The 20,703-nt window shown below is 44.0% G+C and overlaps 1 protein-coding gene across 1 annotated transcript in view; it reads left to right on the top strand.

Moving 5' to 3' along the window:
- The first annotated feature begins 5,604 nt into the window (after positions 1 to 5,604).
- Positions 5,605 to 20,703, top strand: part of LOC115006300 (mucin-17-like) — a 41,034-nt gene continuing 25,935 nt past the window's right edge. Inside the window, exons 1-5 of the mRNA XM_029428447.1 lie at positions 5,605 to 5,826; positions 6,798 to 6,902; positions 7,752 to 7,798; positions 15,975 to 16,125; positions 19,874 to 20,005. Coding sequence (XP_029284307.1) covers positions 5,605 to 5,826; positions 6,798 to 6,902; positions 7,752 to 7,798; positions 15,975 to 16,125; positions 19,874 to 20,005 — 657 coding nt within the window. The remainder of the gene's footprint in view (positions 5,827 to 6,797; positions 6,903 to 7,751; positions 7,799 to 15,974; positions 16,126 to 19,873; positions 20,006 to 20,703) is intronic.

Raw genomic sequence — 20,703 nt, 5'->3', positions numbered from 1 at the left:
GAGAGAAAGAGGAATGGGGAAAGGAAGAGGACGGGAGAGCAGAGAAGGGAAAAGAGAATACTACTATACGCTCTACGATCGACTCCAATCGCATCCACCTATACCTCTCCTCTCTCCTCTTCCTCTTCCTCTCCTCTCCTGTCCCCTCTCCTCTTCCTCTTCTCTCCTCTCCTGTCCTCCTCTCCTCTCCCTCTTCCTCTCCTCTTCTCTCCTCTCTCCTCCCCTCTCCCCCCCCTTCAGTTTATTTAAGCAGCGTATCTGAGATGCCTGAGCGTCAGCAGCAGTTCATCACTCTTGTTAAAGGTTGGACTCTGTGTAGGATGAAAAGCAGATCCTCCGGCCCCCCCCGTGTTTGGTTTGGCCCCGGCCTGCGGGGGGGGGGTCGAGCGGGGTCAGGGTTAGGTTTGTGTATGTAGCAGCTAAAACCCCTGAGAAAAGAAGTGACATGATTCAAAGTGAGGGGGGGGGGCCTCCTGTCAAAAACTAAATCTAAATATTAAGAAAAGAAAAGAAACGTCCTGAAATAAACATTTAATAAAGTTTGAGACTCCAAAGAATCAACACAAGAGAAGAGAAAGAAAATAGCTGTTTGATTGACAGTGGCAGGAGCCAATCAGAAACCACAACAGGAATATAACTGTAGAAGAAGAAGCTCTGAACTCTTCTTCTCCTGCTTTTATTCAGTTGTTTGTGTTTCTGCTGTTTACAGGAGAGTTTGTTAAAGGTCAAAAGGTCAAAAGTCGTATTTTGAATGAAAGATCATCATCGATAAAAGATGAGATGCATTTTTGGTGGGAATAAAGTTTTAGCAGAACATTATAATAACAACAACATTCGTTTCCATCTTGTACTGACAGAAGTTAAAACTGAACAAAGTGGCATCAAACTGTTTTAAACATCTGTGTAACTATTCATATTTATTTTGTTTTCCAAGACATATCTGGAACTGTCTCCATTATCCATTCATTGTAATTCTTCACAGCTGTGAGTCGTCCTCTTTTCTTCTACTGCATTATGGGACAAACTAAACATTTCAAAATAAAAGCATTTTTGAGTATTTACTGACTTTCTTTGAGTGGAATTCCCTTTTCTAGTGTGAACAAACTGAAAACCTGCTGAGAGTTAACATGTAGTCTGGAGTTCATTTGGTCACACGGCCCCTGTTGCTGTGTTCTTGAACGCAACATTCAGGAGAACTTTTATTGCGTCTCTCTACAGCAAGTTTGAAGTTTCTGCTCTTCAGAAATAAACTAAAACCAACTGCTGCAAGTAAAGAAAATCTTAAAACTGATGATTTGGACAATGATCAAAAGAATCCACTCAACCAAAAATAAATCAGAGTTATTAGTGTATTGTTTATCAAACTCTGTTATAGGTCAATAAACCTCAAATTTAAAAATAAAAAATAGGGATTTATTCTCTGACATACGAACAGATTTGAGAGAAAACACATTTTCAAAAACATGAAACAAAAACAGCGATACGGCCCTTTAACAGTTCTGTTATTTTCTTATTATTGTTTCTTTTGTTTCCTTAAAAATGTTTGTTCCCACAACAAAAAGCTTTTCCTCTCTGTCTCTAATTATCAGATATATTTCTGTGTGCTGATGTCCTCCGTCTGTCTGTCTGTCCTCCGTCTGTCCTCCGTCTGTCCTCTGTCTGTCCTCTGTCTGTCCTCTGTCTGTCCTCCGTCTGTCCTCCGTCTGTCTGTCTGTCCTCCGTCTGTCTGTCTGTCCTCCGTCTGTCCTCCGTCTGTCCTCTGTCTGTCCTCTGTCTGTCCTCTGTCTGTCCTCCGTCTGTCCTCGTCTGTCTGTCTGTCCTCCGTCTGTCCTCTGTCTGTCCTCCGTCTGTCCTCCGTCTGTCCTCTGTCTGTCCTCTGTCTGTCCTCCGTCTGTCCTCTGTCTGTCCTCCGTCTGTCCTCCGTCTGTCCTCTGTCTGTCCTCCGTCTGTCCTCTGTCTGTCCTCTGTCTGTCCTCCGTCTGTCCTCCGTCTGTCCTCTGTCTGTCCTCTGTCTGTCCCCTGTCTCTCTGCCTGTCTGTCCGTCTGTCTGTCCGTCTGTCTGTCCTCCGTCTGTCCTCCGTCTGTCTGTCTGTCCTCCGTCTGTCCTCCGGTCTGTCCTCTGTCTGTCCTCTGTCTGTCCTCCGTCTGTCTGTCTGTCCTCCGTCTGTCCTCCGTCTGTCCTCTGTCTGTCCTCCGTCTGTCTGTCTGTCTGTCCTCCGTCTGTCCTCTGTCTGTCCTCCGTCTGTCTGTCTGTCCTCCGTCTGTCCTCCGTCTGTCCTCTGTCTGTCCTCCGTCTGTCCTCCGTCTGTCCTCTGTCTGTCCTCTGTCTGTCCTCCGTCTGTCTGTCTGTCCTCCGTCTGTCCTCCGTCTGTCCTCTGTCTGTCCTCCGTCTGTCCTCTGTCTGTCCTCTGTCTGTCCTCCGTCTGTCCTCCGTCTGTCCTCTGTCTGTCCTCTGTCTGTCCCCTGTCTCTCTGCCTGTCTGTCCGTCTGTCTGTCCGTCTGTCTGTCCTCTGTCTATCCTCTGTCTGTCTGTCTCTCTGCCTGTCTGTCTCTCTGTCTGTCCTCTGTCTCTCTATCTGTCCTCTGTCTGTCTCTCTGTCTGTCTCTCTGTCTGTCCCCTGTCTGTCCTCTGTCTCTCTGTCTGTCCTCTGTCTCTCTGTCTGTCCTCTGTCTGTCCTCTGTCTGTCCTCTGTCTGTCTCTCTGTCTGTCCCCTGTCTGTCCTCTGTCTCTCTGTCTGTCCTCTGTCTGTCTCTCTGTCTGTCTCTCTGTCTGTCCCCTGTCTGTCCTCTGTCTCTCTGTCTGTCCTCTGTCTCTCTGTCTGTCCTCTGTCTGTCCTCTGTCTGTCCTCTGTCTGTCCCCTGTCTCTCTGTCTGTCCCCTGTCTGTCCTCTGTCTGTCTCTCTGTCTGTCCTCTGTCTGTCCCCTGTCTCTCTGTCTGTCCTCTGTCTGTCCTCTGTCTCTCTGTCTGTCCTCTGTCTGTCTCTCTGTCTGTCCTCTGTCTGTCCCCTGTCTCTCTGTCTGTCCTCTGTCTGTCCCCTGTCTCTCTGTCTGTCCTCTGTCTGTCCTCTGTCTCTCTGTCTGTCCTCTGTCTGTCTCTCTGTCTGTCCTCTGTCTGTCCCCTGTCTCTCTGTCTGTCCTCTGTCTGTCCCCTGTCTCTCTGTCTGTCCTCTGTCTGTCCCCTGTCTCTCTGTCTGTCTCTTTATTTTCTCTCGGTCATATTAAACTGTTTGTATTGTGGCACAGATCTAAAAACAAAATCAAAAACACCCAGAATTCCCTCTCCCTCTCCCACAATCCCCCACTAATGATGTCCGCCGGCCACAAGATGAGGCCTGACGCCAGAGGAGAGAGAGCGAGTGTGTGTGTGTGTGTGTGTGTGTGTGTGTGTGTGTGTGTGTGTGTGTGTGTGTGTGTGTGTGTGTGTGATAATGAGAGACTTGATTTCTGCTTGTTAACTGAGAATGCAGTGAGAGTGTTGTGGTGTAACCTCACATGTGGTTGTTGAGTTTCAAATATCTCTAATTCAATCTGCTGACTGTCCTGTAACTTTATTGATTATTGACACTCGTCCTCGCTGCAGACTGAGACTCACACGATGTAAACAGTGAAGGAAGTTCAGATCTTTTACTTCCAATGTGCTTTAATTCAGTTAAAGTCAAAATCATGCTCATTAAAATATATATAAAGTACAGAAAGTACTCATTCTGCAGAATAATATATATTATATTCTTATAATTATTGCTGCATTAATGTGTTCATCTCTTTAATGTTGCAGCTGGTGAAGGAGGAGCTACTTTAGTTTATCATGTTATATTAATTATATGAATCTGCAAAGTAACTAAAGTTATCAAATAAATATAGAGGACGAAACATTTAAATATTTGCAAAATGTAGTGAAGCAGAAAATGCACACGCTCAAGTGAAATGGTACTTTGAGTACTTTACTTGAGAACTAATATTATACTTCACCACTAGTTGTAAACCTCTAAAATAGAGATGGCTTTGTTTTTAAGCAAACAACAACTACATCTCCCAGGAGGCTTTGCCAGTCCTCCTCTGTGTCTGAAGTGATCCAGGTTCTGATGCAGAAGTAGGAAAACATAATTCCCTTCGATGATCAATAAAGAGAGTAAAACAATTCTGCAGACATTCAGGCAAACATAGAAAATGGCCGACCCCCTAAATGGACTTTTTTTAAATGCTTGTTTTGGTTCAGAGTTTTAAAATTAAAACTAATTGGAGAATTGAATTTTGCATCCATAGTAAAATATGAAAGGTGATGTCCTTCACACACCCCTATTGTTAAACAGATAATGGTTTGTTCCACACCTGTGCTCAGGTTTGACTGCTGCTCCGTGTTTCACAGGGATAGGGTTAGGGTTAGGGTTAGGGTTAGGGTTAGGGTTAAATCCAAAGTGAAAAGAAAGTCAGGTAAGAAGAACAGCTAAACAACATGCTGGTTGTTAGAAACTCACGTCCCTGTTTGGTCCAGTTGTTTGGTCCAGTTGTTTGGTCCAGTTGTTTGGTCCAGTTTTTGGTCCAGTTGTTGTTTCAGGTCAATTTTTGTTTGTCTGTTTTTGGTCTAGTTGGTTTGGTTGTATTTAGTCCTGTTAGGCTCTGTTGTGTCCAGTTTTCGGTTGCGTTTGACCCTGTTGAGCCTCGTTGGTCCAGTTTGTTCTTGTTTGGGCCTGTTCCCTAGTTCTGTCTGGCCCTGCTTGGTCCTATTTGTCCCTGTTCCTTCTTGTTTGTCCCGGTTTAGATCAGTTGTTTGTTCCTGGCCAACGCTCGGCCCTATTTGGTTTTCTTTCGTCCCTTTTTGTTCCAGTTGTTTGGTTTCATTTAGTCCTATTTGTCCCTGTTCTTTCTTCTTTGTCCCAGTTTAGTTCAGTTGTTTTGTTCTATGTTGTCCTGTTGGGCCTCGTTTGGTCCATTTTGCACTTGTTCAGTTTCCTTGTTTGGTTTTGGTCAATTTGTTTGGCCCTGTTCCAGCTGTTTGGTGTTATTCATGGTTGGACCTGGTTTATCCCATTTTCTGTTTGACCCTGTTGAGCATGTTTGTGTGGTTCATTTAGTTCCTGTTTGACCCTGTTTAGTTCTGTTGTTTGTTTTCAGTTAGTCGTGTTTGGTCTTAAAATATAAATTAAACCTTCAGCCTCTGTAACACTGACGGTAACACCTCCTCTCCCTGTGTGTGTGTGTGTGTGTGTGTGTGTGTGTGTGTGTGTGTGTGTGTCTGTGTGTGTGTGTCTGTGTGTGTGTGTGTGACATGAGGAAATGTTCAATGTGCAGAATTAAAGATGAAGAAATGTTTAAAAGCTGCCAGGAAAACTTTAATGTTTCCAGATGTTGCACTTCTCATGCTTTATTTCTCTGAGTGTAAAATAAACGTTCATGTAAATAATTAATTATAATAAATAATTTAGAGCTTCAACTATTGATTATTTTCACAACAAAGTATTCTGATGATCCAATGAAACGATGGATGTTTTTCATATTAAGATAAAATGAGAGAATTACAGCGAGATTCTATTAAAATTATCAAAACATAGTTTAATTCTACAAAATCATCATGATGCTTCAGTTGAAAGTTTTCTGCAGAGCGACATGATGATGAGCTGCAGCTGCGTCACTCACCTGCTTTACTTCTTGATCGCTGCTCGTGAAGACTTGTGCTCCGAGCTGAGGACTCAGGGAGATCCTCAGTTCCTCCTCAGTTCCTCCTCAGTTCCTCCTCAGTTCCTCCTCAGGTCCTCCTCAGATCCTCCTCAGATCCTCCTCAGATCCTCCTCAGATCCTCCTCAGATCCTCAGGAGGACCAGCAGGACCGTGTGACGTGCAGAGGACGGACTTCACTGTGCAGTGGAGCTGGGGCTTCTAATACAAGAGGGTCAAACAGGGCTAGATGGGTTTCTAAGTGTGTGTGTGGGGGGGGGGGGGGTGAGCTGTGATCCTGCTCAGGGTTCAGGCACAAACATCCAGCAGGTCAAAGGTCCTTCGTTTGCCTCTGACACTTACTGAAGATACTGTTGAATCACACGTACACACTCTGTATTCTTGGCTTTTTTTTATTTACATGTTGTCTGTGTACTTGCATGTGCGCACAATTTGGCAAAGGTGTGAGATTGTATTTGTATCACTTCAGCTCCTTTTATTAAGTGTGTGTGTGTGTGTGTGTGTGTGTGTGTGTGTGTGTGTGTGTGTGTGTGTGTGTGTGTGTGTGTGTGTCCAAAACACAGACTGTCAGACAGAAATGTCTCCCTTGAAACCCATTAAATGTTGATCCAACAGCACAACTTCCTGCTTTCTGTTGGATCAGCTTCACATCTGGAGCTCTCGCTTCACAGTTGAACTTTTTACAGTTTTGCAGCAGTTTGAGATGTTTTCCTGCACAAAACACAAAAGTGCACCAAAGTGTTTGTTGATGATCGATGACACGTCTCACACTGGAAACTAAATCCTCTCTAGCTTTTAACATACAGAACATATGTGTTTGTGTTTTTAATAAAAAACATCAGGAAATAATATCAATATATTATTATTAACACGGAAAACACAGAGTGTGTGTGTGTGTGTGTGTGTGTGTGTGTGTGTGTGTGTGTGTGTGTGAATGGATGAATGTTTCCAAAGCTCTCAGCCCACAAGTTTAATGTCCCTGAAACAGATTTTTAATAAGGTGCAGATTGTTCTGTGTGAACATCAGCAGCACCTCACTGATGCTCTGCACGCTGCTGGAGCAGCACGCTGAGGAACAAGGACTCGTGTGTCACATGTGACGCTCTGCTGTCTTTATACTTCAGAGCTTCTGCACTAAAGTCTCACTCGTCTGTCTCCTCAGTGACCTGCTGGAGGACTTGGAGAGGAGTCCTCACGCTGCAGCCATCGCAGAGTGCTTCGTAGAGAGGGTGAGTACAGGTGTGTGTGTGTGTGTGTGTGTGTGTGTGTGAGGCTGTTAGGTGACAGGAAACACAACACAGTGAACCCCAAACACCCAATAAACCAGCAGCAGAGCTGGACCCTCCATTCACTGCAGCACACGTCATCCAACAAACCAGCTGGTGTGTGTGTGTGTGTGTGTGTGTGTGTGTGTTTCCTAAGCAGCTGTCTGCTTCAGCTCTGACACTTGTCAGCAGCTACTGACCATTAAAGGAATATTTCAGCCACAAACTGATCATTTGTACACCCTAACCCGCGACGTCTTGTGCGCGAAGTCGTGAAGTCGTGACATCAACTGGATCAATGAGACTTTATTGTTCTGCAGAGTCGTGACAGTTTGTAAACACATGTAATGTAACATGTTTTCAGATCAGGACTTTGCAGAGAAACGTCAGAATTCTTGTTTTAATACTATTATTATTATTATTATTATTATTATTATTATTATTATTATTATTATTATTATTATTAATATATATTCTTGTTGCATGTTCCTGAACATGAAGACGTGAGCTGCAGGATGGTGTGGATGTTATAACACACAGCTTCTCTCTGACCTCCTGAGCTGCAGAGAAACAGCCGCTCGGATCACTAATGAAACGATACGTTAGTAAAACGTTCGATTAAATGTTGAAATTGAAAATTAAATGTACAATAATATCACATAATATTATATTATAATATATTAAATATCCAATCAAAGCGTTTGTTCTTGTACAATGATCTTGATGAATTAGTTTATTTAATTTCATAACATATTTCTTTATCTCATGACGTGAAAGAAGATTTAATGTTTGTTTTTTCTCGTCTTCTTTTAGAGTGAAGCCTTCGACATCTACACACTTTACTGCATGAACTACCCAAAGTAAGTGAGAACACACACACACACACACACACACACACACACACACACAAGAACAAATAGTATAAGATAAATATGAAATGATAAGATAATGGATTAAAGATAAAGAATGATGATTCACATGATCTGTAACAAACATGTCGAGCATCAGAAACGAGTTCAGTGCAGAAGTTTTTCTTCTGAAATGTTCCTGAAGACGTTTGAAGCGATTCATAACCAAAGTAAACGTTATTCTGAAGAAGAGTGAAGGTGCAGAGAGCTTTAATTTAAGGAGCAGAAGAAGAGTTTGTGGCAGGAGCTGTATCTCACACACACACACACACACACACACACCAAACATCTGTCAGACAGTTTGGTGTATGTGTGTGTGTGTGTGTGTGTGTGTGTGTGTGTGTGTGTGTGTGTGGGTACACCCGTCTCCATGTTAATACACTGCCTTCATCGATACATGTGCGTGTCAGCGTCCTCTCTCTGCTGTCGTCTCTCTGAAGCTCATGAAACGTCGTTGAATGTTGTCAGAACACCAAACTGACAGTCAGCAGCTTCCAGCGCTGCAGCCGGACCCTTGAAGAGACGCAGCAGACTGAACGTGTCGGGGGGGGCTTCTGCCTTCACACTGTAGGAAGTGAAGGAATCTTTGGTGAAAGCTCCTGAGGGAACGTTGTCCAAAGTATAGTGAAGTAAAGACGCTGCAACATGTAGTTAAACTGCACGTCTCATCGTGAGGTTAACGCATCACATTAATGTGATCACCAGATATGTTCCGCTGGGATCCACTGGGTCTGCAGGAGAATCTGCTGCAGCTTCCTGAGCCGGAGCGTCGCCACGCTGCCAACACGAGTCTTTAGTTATTCTGCGTTAAAAGAAAAATAAGAAAGATGGCTCCAGGAACACGTCTGAAACTGCCAACAGCAGAATCAAACTGCTTACGGGGAACGCTCCTCTCAGACATCACTTCGTGTCAGCGTCAGCGAGATATCACAACGACATTAACACGTGGATGAGAAGTCTGTGTGGATCCGGAGGGAGGCAGATGTGTGTGCTGTTTGTACTGCTGTAAAGTGATGAGCTGTAGAGCCGGGGGGGGTGGGGGGGTGCAGGTTGTTGAGTTCAGAGTAAATCCTTAATGAGGAGAGTAATGGTGCGTTCACAGACTGTAGTGTGTTTGGCAATCGGAGTGAAATTCATCCTTTTGGTTCACAGCGAACAAATAAAACAAATGTTTTGCTGAAGGATCAGCGTGCAAAGGATCAGCGTGCGATGGATCAGCGTGCGAAGGTTCAGCGTGCGATGGATCAGCGTGCGAAGGATCAGCGTGCGAAGGATCAACGTGCGATGGATCAGCGTGCGAAGGTTCAGCGTGCGAAGGATCAACGTGCGAAGGATCAGCGTGCGAAGGTTCAGCGTGCGATGGATCAGCGTGCGAAGGATCAGCGTGCGAAGGATCAACGTGCGAAGGTTCAGCGTGCGAAGGTTCAGCGTGCGAAGGTTCAGTGTGCGATGGATCAGCGTGCGAAGGATCAGCGTGCGAAGTATCAGCGCACGAGAAGTCTTTGCTACTGGTTAACGCGAGCAGAATGAAGTGAGTTCTGTTCTTCACTTGTGTCCATTATCAACAAATGCACAGAAAACACCAACACAGCCCATAATCCTGTGTTCTGGTTCACTTCCTGCATTTGGGTGGGATTATGTTCTCGCTGCAATCGAGCCTCATGAGGTCCGAGACCGACTCTCACCAGCGGCGACGGACCGTCGTTTTATTCGGAGTACGCTTACAACAACTGACAACAGAGTTAAATTAAAAAGGACAAAATTTTGGTTTGTGATCAGATGAATCTTTTAAGTCGTTGTGCAGAAGATGCAGTGCAAAGTGAGAAAAGGTGCAAAGACCGTTGAGCCATGATTAGCAGTGCAGCCTGCTTCTTCTCCTGGTCCTGGTTCATGACCCACTTCACTGCACGGCTTCTTCTCCTGGTCCTGGTTCATGACCCACTTCACTGCACGGCTTCTTCTCCTGGTCCTGGTTCATGACCCACTTCACTGCACGGCAAGCTCGATTTTAACTTCAAGTGCATCTGGTCCATGTGCATAAATGTTTGTTACAGTTCTAATTCTACCGTCCATATCAAATAAACTAAACTAGAAATAACTCCATCACTTATGTTTGTCTCTTGAGTCTTGACAGTCTTATTAAACTCAAGCTGCGTTCACAACAACCGCTTACTTACACAATTGGACCGAACCTCCCGAACAGCACGGAGGAGAAGAATATGAAGCTTGGTTCTCATCATCAGTAAAAAGGAACATGTTCGGATGTATTTATGTGATCGTGAGCAGCAAAGCCACCGGAAACCTGTCTCCAGTTGTGCTGATGGTCCGGTTTAAACCAATCGGCAGTCTCCGGTGCAGAGCAGTGAAGCCGAAAGCTGCAGTTCATTGAACGACCACTTGAGGCTCCAAACGGGAGTCGATCCTCATGGACCCTCATATACAGCAGATATACAGCCCGGGGCAAACACCGCCTATGGGATACAACTCACCTGTTTATAAGAAATGAAGGTTTAAAGTTATGCATTTTTACAACTCTCTGCGCCTTCACTGTGGTCGGATCACTATTTGATATTTGAAACAGCGAATGCCTCCATGAAGCATTTGATCTGGACAGATATCTGTTTGCTTAAACAATTTCAAGGTTTGAGATTCATTCTTACCAGATGTTGAAAATAATCTAGACACAACGATCACACGGAGACGTTCATCTGATCCCTGACCTGGTTCTGGTTCCAGTTTCTGGAACAAACCAACTTGTTTGAGGACACACAGTGTTTCAAATGTTTGTACTGGAACCAGGCGGAAATGTTTCTACTGCAGTGAAGCTTGTCTTACTTCTCTTAGGAAGAACCGGTTGTGATTTAATGGACACAAATGACAGGATGGAGAGATGTTGTAGTTTGCGTGTTCCTGTGATGCGTAGAACTTGCTCTGTGAAGCGGGTCTTCGTTTAGCCCCCCCCACTGTTCCTCCTAACAGATGTCTCAGCGCTGCAGCTCCAGAAAGCCGCAGAGATCGTGATGGAACGTGAAACAGGACGTGATTCTGTTGTTAACAACAGATGGACGTCCTTCACAGCCTCCGTCTCTGTCTTATTATGTGGTTTCCTCTCAACCCTTTATAGTTGTGTTTATGGAAGGCCAATCCAAGCGGAGGTTGTAGACCTCGAAATCACCGCCACTGGTGTTGCGTTCAATGACTGCTGTTGGACAAACAACCAGCCGATCAAAGCTTTGTTTGTTTAGCCGGATTGAGAATCTTCTTGTGCCAGAACTGTAAATTTCTAGAGCCTTAAGTTTAGCATTTTGTTCGTCGCCATCTTGTTTATTTGGAACACAAAGTGACACGCGAGGGCAGAGCCGACACAACCGAACGCTGAAAAAAACATTTTACGCAGCAGCAGCAAAATTACATATAAAATTTGACCTAAATACATTTTTAAGAAATGAAAACACAAACTGTGAAAGGGATAAAGTTGAAGAAGAAAACATGTGACCTGTCAATCACAAGTAGCCCTAAAGAGACGCTGCTTTATCCTCTATTTTAAATGTTTCCATAAGTTACTAAATGAACATCATGTTGAAGAAGACTTGAAACTACAGATTGAGACATAAACTCATCAGGACAATGTTACTGAGGAAATAAATCAAGAGAGAAGAAGAAACATTTTCTCATAGACTTCTATAGAACCAGAGGAGTCTCCTGCTGCTGGATGTTACAGAGGAGTCTCCTGCTGGATGTTAGAGAGGAGTCTCCTGCTGGATGTTACAGATGAGTCTCCTGCTGGATGTTAGAGAGGAGTCTCCTGCTGGATGTTACAGATGAGTCTCCTCCTGCTGGATGTTACAGAGGAGTCTCCTGCTGGATGTTAGAGAGGAGTCTCCTGCTGGATGTTACAGATGAGTCTCCTGCTGGATGTTACAGATGAGTCTCCTGCTGGATGTTACAGAGGAGTCTCCTGCTGGATGTTACAGAGGAGTCTCCTCCTGCTGGATGTTACAGAGGAGTCTCCTGCTGGATGTTACAGAGGAGTCTCCTGCTGCTGGATGTTACAGAGGAGTCTCCTGCTGGATGTTACAGAGGAGTCTCCTCCTGCTGGATGTTACAGAGGAGTCTCCTGCTGCCTGGATGTTACAGAGGAGTCTCCTGCTGGATGTTACAGAGGAGTCTCCTGCTGGATGTTACAGAGGAGTCTCCTCCTGCTGGATGTTACAGAGGAGTCTCCTGCTGGATGTTACAGAGGAGTCTCCTGCTGCTGGATGTTACAGAGGAGTCTCCTGCTGGAGACAGAGAGTCTCCTGCTGGATGTTACAGAGGAGTCTCCTGCTGCTGGATGTTACAGAGGAGTCTCCTGCTGCTGGATGTTACAGAGGAGTCTCCTGCTGCTGGATGTTACAGAGGAGTCTCCTGCTGCTGGATGTTACAGAGGAGTCTCCTGCTGCTGGATGTTACAGACAAGTCTCCTGCTGCTGGATGTTACAGAGGAGTCTCCTGCTGCTGGATGTTACAGAGGAGTCTCCTGCTGGATGTTACAGAGGAGTCTCCTGCTGGATGTTACAGAGGAGTCTCCTCCTGCTGGATGTTACAGAGGAGTCTCCTGCTGGATGTTACAGAGGAGTCTCCTGCTGCTGGATGTTACAGAGGAGTCTCCTGCTGGATGTTACAGAGGAGTCTCCTGCTGGATGTTACAGAGGAGTCTCCTCCTGCTGGATGTTACAGAGGAGTCTCCTCCTGCTGGATGTTACAGAGGAGTCTCCTGCTGCTGGATGTTACAGAGGAGTCTCCTCCTGCTTGATGTTACAGAGGAGTCTCCTGCTGGATGTTACAGAGGAGTCTCCTCCTGCTGGATGTTACAGAGGAGTCTCCTCCTGCTGGATGTTACAGAGGAGTCTCCTGCTGCTGGATGTTACAGAGGAGTCTCCTCCTGCTGGATGTTACAGAGGAGTCTCCTCCTGCTGGAGGTTACAGAGGAGTCTCCTCCTGCTGGAGGTTACAGAGGAGTCTCCTCCTGCTGGATGTTACAGAGGAGTCTCCTCCTGCTGGAGGTTACAGAGACTGCAGGTTTAAGGTGCTTCCACATTGGTTTATATTTTTATCTGGAGGTTGCCGCTTGGCCAGAACCAGGAAGCTGTTGCAGGAGGTGTTTGCAGCTGCAGAGGTTGTTGTAGGTCGATTTACAGAAAGTTATTTTAGGTACAGCGTGTATATTTCCATGAAGTGTTGAAAGAAACTTGTACAGTAACATATACTGGAAAACTCATTTGGATACCTGGAAACTTCTTTTTGCAAATGCAAACAAAAGTTAAAGGCAGATTGAAGGCAGAGGGTTGAGGAGGTTGATGGTTCTGAGCGGCTGTGCAGACTGCAGCCTGGTGTTGTGTTTCCTCTGATTGGAGCAGATGGATCCAGGCTCTGGGAGCAGCTGTAATTATCTACAGTCTGTGAGAATATGAAGGCAAACTGGCTCCAATTTGTAATAACAGAGACCAGCACTGATTCTCTGTGTGCGTCTAACATGAGGTGAATAGATAATAAAGAGGGCAGGAAGTCTCCTTTTCTGCGGATGATATGATGGGAATCTTTCCAAGCTTAGTTTCTAGGAATGTCTCTCGTGTATGCTTTTCATATCTGCCATATGCTTTAAATTCTCCATGCAAAGGTTTGTCGGTTTCCTTCAGTCTGTTTGTCTGTGATCACAGATTACTGCTTCTCTGTTGTCTGAGGCAACCGGACGACTTTGTTCTGGTTTACGTGTTTATGTTTTGTCTTCTTGCATCGAGTTTCATGCTTGTTGCAAAACTTTAGTAACACAAAAAGAAGGAAAGTCCTGCTAACATCGTCCAGAGGCTGCAGAGGACTACTTCCTGAAGAAATATCTACTCTGAGAGCATTTTAATGGAGATAAAAATGGCAACTTTAGATCCCAGACTTAGTCTTAAAGGGTCCGTCCTCTGCGGAGCAGGAATGAGGTTTAGATTATATCAATCTGGATATTTTGACCTGATGTTTAGCTTGATGGTCAGAGGGTCGATCCCCGGTCCCTGTAGTCTGCATGTTAAAGTTATCTTGGGCGAGATACTGAACCTGTGCATGTGAATGTTTACATAAATCCATTTACCATTATAAGAGCTCACGCAAAGACTTCTCTGGAGAGCATGAATATCAACATCTGAATGCACCCTGGTCTCACCGACCATCCTGTAAAGAGAACAGACGTATGTCAGATGTTCTGCATCGAAGTGTTGGACCATCTGCACGCCCTCATTCAGTGTTGATGATGTTCTGACTTTAGGAAGCCTGTGACACCTGAATCAGGGACTACAGATGAAACATAGCTTTTCTTATAGCATGTGTATTTATTAAGTTGCGTATGAACAGACTGACCCTGAACTCGACTGCGTCTCCTAACAAACACAAGACTTCTAAAGTGTTCTGTTGAATGCATTTCTTCTTGTTAGATCATCTCTATGAACGGAGCAGAACATCCATATCTGACGCTTTTCAAAGCTCTGGATTGTGTTCAATGCCGACACGAAGCACATTCCTTCCACCTTTAATGTTTCAGCAGTCCTTGAAGTTACACTCGTGTTGGATGAGTCCACACGTCTTGATTTACGATGGCTGTCATGCACGGGACTGCAGTTTATCACCTGTAACTACAACCTTTGAGTGCCTGAACATAACCATAAAAACATTTCCCTGCCCTGAGCTATTGTAGCAACACATGTGAGGTATGAACATCACTCGTGGATGAACTGCTTTCAGTCAGACTTTACTGCTGCTGCTGATTCCTGGACTCCCTCCTGTGATTTACGTCTATCTGGAGGAAAAGAGCCTCCTCTCTCCTCTGTCCCCCCATCGCTACCTTGACCTCCTTCCTTCTCCCTCCTCCGTCTTCCCCCCTCGTTGTTCAGACTTCCCCTTCTTGCTGCTCCCCTCCCTCTCGCCTCACGCTGCGCTCAAACACTGTTCAGCTGTTGAGTTTACTGACACTCCTCCCAGCGTCTCCTCGGTCCTCCATCTTCTCCTTTCACCTCCGACTCCTTCCTCCTCGTGTCTCCTAGGTCCTCCATCTTCTCCTTTCACCTGCGCCTCCTTCCTCCTCGTGTCTCCTCTGTCCTCCATCTTCTCCTGTCACCTCCACCTCCTTTCTCCTCGTGTCTACTCGGTCCTCCATCTTCTCCTATCACGTGCGCCTCCTTCCTCCTCGTGTCTCCTCTGTCCTCCATCTTCTCCTGTCACCTCCGCCTCCTTCCTCCTCGTGTCTACTCGATCCTCCATCTTCTCCTGTCACCTCCGCCTCCTTCCTCCTCGTGTCTCCTCGGTCCTCCATCTTCTCCTGTCACCTCCGCCTCCTTCCTCCTCGTGTCTCCTCGGTCCTCCATCTTCTCCTTTCATCTCTGCCTCCTTCCTCCTCGTGTCTCCTCGGTCCTCCATCTTCTCCTGTCACCTTCGCCTCTTTCCTCCTCGTGTCTCCTCCGTCCCCTGGACAACTCGCTGTCTCGCAGTCCTTTCCTTCAAAATGTTGTTGAAGGACTTTATAACACTTTATAAAAACTATTGTTAAAAACGGTAAATTGAAAGTGAATTAAACTTAATGTTTCTGTTAACAAACAATGAAAGCATAATTAATTATTTGTTATTTCAACAGTTTATTGTTGCACACATAACATTTTACATACTTTATTAAGTTTTTGTAAAATATCTGTAAACATTACACAGAAAAACATTTTTAAACTGTTAATGGTTGAAAATTGGATTTTAAAACGTCTTTAAACATTATTTGGATAAATGTTAAAAAGTTGCAACTGATGATGATCTCTTGTTAAATGATTGTGTTTTATGTTAATAAATACTTTGCAAAGCATCTATAAATTATCTGTTCTCTCTCTCTCTCTCTGTCTCTCTCTCTGTATCTGTCTGTCTCTCTCTCTCTCTCTGTCTCACTCTCTCTCTCTCTCTCTCTCTCTCTCTCTCTCTCTCTCTCTCTCTCTCTGTATCTGTCTGTCTCTCTCTCTCTCTCTCTCTCTCTCTCTCTCTCTCTCTGTCTCACTCTCTCTCTCTCTCTGTCTCTCTCTCTCTCTCTCTCTCTCTGTCTCTCTCTCTGTATCTGTCTGTCGCTCCACAGTTCGGTGGCGGTGCTGAGGGACTGCATGAAAAACAAAAGTCTGGTTCATTTCTTCAAGGAGAGACAGACGACTCTGAACCATTCTTTACCTCTGGAGACATACCTGCTCAAACCAGTGCAGAGGATCCTCAAATACCACCTGCTGCTACAGGTAACACCTCAAATACTACATGTAGTACCTCAAATACTACCTGCTACTACAGGTAACACCTCAAATACTACATGTAGTACCTCAAATACCACCTGCTACTACAGGTATCACCTCAAATACTACATGTAGTACCTCAAATACTACCTGCTGCTACAGGTATCACCTCAAATACTACATGTAGTACCTCAAATACTACCTGCTGCTACAGGTAACACCTCAAATACTACATGTAGTACCTCAAATACTACCTGCTGCTACAGGTAACACCTCAAATACTACATGTAGTACCTCAAATACTACCTGCTACTACAGGTAACACCTCAAATACTACATGTAGTACCTCAAATACCACCTGCTACTACAGGTATCACCTCAAATACTACATGTAGTACCTCAAATACTACCTGCTGCTACAGGTATCACCTCAAATACTACATGTAGTACCTCAAATACTACCTGCTGCTACAGGTAACACCTCAAATACTACATGTAGTACCTCAAATACTACCTGCTGCTACAGGTAACACCTCAAATACTACATGTAGTACCTCAAATACTACCTGCTACTACAGGTAACACCTCAAATACTACCTGTTGCTACAGGTATCACCTCAAATACTACATGTAGTACCTCAAATACTACCTGCTACTACAGGTAACACCTCAAATACTACATGTAGTACCTCAAATACCACCTGCTACTACAGGTATCACCTCAAATACTACATGTAGTACCTCAAATACTACCTGCTGCTACAGGTAACACCTCAAATACTACATGTAGTACCTCAAATACTACCTGCTACTACAGGTAACACCTCAAATACTACATGTAGTACCTCAAATACCACCTGCTACTACAGGTATCACCTCAAATACTACATGTAGTACCTCAAATACCACCTGCTACTACAGGTATCACCTCAAATACTACATGTAGTACCTCAAATACCACCTGCTACTACAGGTATCACCTCAAATACTACATGTAGTACCTCAAATACTACCTGCTGCTACAGGTAACACCTCAAATACTACATGTAGTACCTCAAATACCACCTGCTGCTACAGGTAACACCTCAAATACTACATGTAGTACCTCAAATACCACCTGCTACTACAGGTATCACCTCAAATACTACCTGCTGCTACAGGTAACACCTCAAATACTACATGTAGTACCTCAAATACCACCTGCTACTACAGGTATCACCTCAAATACCACCTGCTACTACAGGTAACACCTCAAATACTACATGTAGTACCTCAAATACCACCTGCTGCTACAGGTATCACCTCAAATACTACATGTAGTACCTCAAATACCACCTGCTACTACAGGTATCACCTCAAATACTACATGTAGTACCTCAAATACTACCTGCTACTACAGGTAACACCTCAAATACTACATGTAGTACCTCAAATACCACCTGCTGCTACAGGTATCACCTCAAATACTACATGTAGTACCTCAAATACTACCTGCTACTACAGGTAACACCTCAAATACTACATGTAGTACCTCAAATACTACCTGCTGCTACAGGTAACACCTCAAATACTACATGTAGTACCTCAAATACTACCTGCTGCTACAGGTAACACCTCAAATACTACATGTAGTACCTCAAATACTACCTGCTACTACAGGTAACACCTCAAATACTACATGTAGTACCTCAAATACCACCTGCTACTACAGGTATCACCTCAAATACTACATGTAGTACCTCAAATACTACCTGCTGCTACAGGTATCACCTCAAATACTACATGTAGTACCTCAAATACTACCTGCTGCTACAGGTAACACCTCAAATACTACATGTAGTACCTCAAATACTACCTGCTGCTACAGGTAACACCTCAAATACTACATGTAGTACCTCAAATACTACCTGCTACTACAGGTAACACCTCAAATACTACCTGTTGCTACAGGTATCACCTCAAATACTACATGTAGTACCTCAAATACTACCTGCTACTACAGGTAACACCTCAAATACTACATGTAGTACCTCAAATACCACCTGCTACTACAGGTATCACCTCAAATACTACATGTAGTACCTCAAATACTACCTGCTGCTACAGGTAACACCTCAAATACTACATGTAGTACCTCAAATACTACCTGCTACTACAGGTAACACCTCAAATACTACATGTAGTACCTCAAATACCACCTGCTACTACAGGTATCACCTCAAATACTACATGTAGTACCTCAAATACCACCTGCTACTACAGGTATCACCTCAAATACTACATGTAGTACCTCAAATACCACCTGCTACTACAGGTATCACCTCAAATACTACATGTAGTACCTCAAATACTACCTGCTGCTACAGGTAACACCTCAAATACTACATGTAGTACCTCAAATACCACCTGCTGCTACAGGTAACACCTCAAATACTACATGTAGTACCTCAAATACCACCTGCTACTACAGGTATCACCTCAAATACTACCTGCTGCTACAGGTAACACCTCAAATACTACATGTAGTACCTCAAATACCACCTGCTACTACAGGTATCACCTCAAATACCACCTGCTACTACAGGTAACACCTCAAATACTACATGTAGTACCTCAAATACCACCTGCTGCTACAGGTATCACCTCAAATACTACATGTAGTACCTCAAATACCACCTGCTACTACAGGTATCACCTCAAATACTACATGTAGTACCTCAAATACTACCTGCTACTACAGGTAACACCTCAAATACTACATGTAGTACCTCAAATACCACCTGCTGCTACAGGTATCACCTCAAATACTACATGTAGTACCTCAAATACTACCTGCTACTACAGGTAACACCTCAAATACTACATGTAGTACCTCAAATACCACCTGCTACTACAGGTAACACCTCAAATACTACATGTAGTACCTCAAATACTACCTGCTGCTACAGGTAACACCTCAAATACTACATGTAGTACCTCAAATACTACCTGCTGCTACAGGTAACACCTCAAATACTACATGTAGTACCTCAAATACTACCTGCTGCTACAGGTATCACCTCAAATACTAAGAGTAAAGTAAGATGCTGTCCGAGCTGTATGAAGAGTTGAACCCTGAGTCTGCGTCGGGTGATGTCAGTATAAATAATTATTTATCTAATAAATTCCAGCTCTCGCTCGAATCCTCAGTCACGACTTTTACAAACGTCTGACGTCAAACATCTGAAGATATTCTGCTGACAGTCTCATCCATAACACATGAAACACAAGGACACACACACACACACACACACACACACTCCCAATAAACTAGTTGAGTTTCTTCATTGGTTCGAGTCCAAGCCCACCTCTGAGAGAGAGAGAGAGACACACACACACACACACACACACACACACACACACACACACACACACACACACACACACACACACACACACTTTGAAAGCCTGCTCTTTGTTCTCTCATGTATGTGTGTATGATTGTGTCTTGTTGTTGCTCCGTGTACAGTGGCCAGTATAAACACTGGTCAAACATGTGGTTGGAGCTGTGCTGGGATTTTCCCATAATCCTCAGCTGGTTCTGCTTCACTCGTTTCAGCGATGAGCTGCTGTGTCAGCCGCTGAGAGTCGTTTGTTCTGTTAAATTCTTCTTTCTCTCTGTACATTCGACAACATTTTACGTATTCAGAAATGCTCATCATATAAATGTTCTGCCAATTTTACAAGTTGGTCTCATATCTGAATGTTTTCTCAGGAGCTTTCTAAGCACTTTGGCAAGAGCGACCCCGGATATGAAGTCATTGAGGACGCCATCATCACCATGACGGCAGTCGCCTGGTACATCAACGACATGAAGAGGAAACAGGAGCACGCAGTACGACTACAGGTGAGAAATAACGTTATATCCTGTGTTTAATACAACTTCTACTCTCTTTGTAAGAGAAAACTTTGTGTATTTATATTTCTATATGTCAGTATTATAACACAGCCCTTATGCTAATGTAGTAATGACAATTTATATAATCTATTTGTATAAATGATGATTAAGAGATGAAATGACCAGACTCCGAAGGCGCATAAAGGTTCGTTTTTCACTCTAAACGGCTTTAAAGAAACAAATAAGAATTATATCTGAAATTGGCAAACTAATGTAATCTTTCAAACACAACTCGTCAACTGAGCGTTATCAAGGTCTTCAGCAGTTCATAACGTGGACACTATGAAACCAACTCAACCCATGTTGACACGTCACATGCTGCACACTAGGTAGTGAAGTTAACACTGTTTGGGCCAATTCAGTGCATTATGGGTAGAAACTAAACTCGTTGTGCAGATAGACCTTTGTGGTTCTATTGTTGGAACACCAGAGTCCCAAGTCTCTCTGACATTTCCCCCCCCCCCGAAGATTTAACCTCAACTGTATTTTATGCAACTTAGCTTCATTTTAAGCTCTAAAGATGTTTACACAAGTTCCACGTGGCAGGAAACTTAAAAGTGAAAATTATATTTGCTAATAAATCTGAATGTTTAAGACTTTTTATTAAACTACTAATGATCTTAACTTGAACTACTAATGATCTTAAC

The sequence above is a fragment of the Cottoperca gobio genome, unplaced genomic scaffold (genome assembly GCF_900634415.1).
Source record: "Cottoperca gobio unplaced genomic scaffold, fCotGob3.1 fCotGob3_93arrow_ctg1, whole genome shotgun sequence".
Lineage (NCBI taxonomy): Eukaryota > Metazoa > Chordata > Actinopteri > Perciformes > Bovichtidae > Cottoperca > Cottoperca gobio.
The sequence above is the reverse complement of the archived record's forward strand: the minus strand, read 5'-3'. Positions and strand labels throughout refer to the sequence as shown.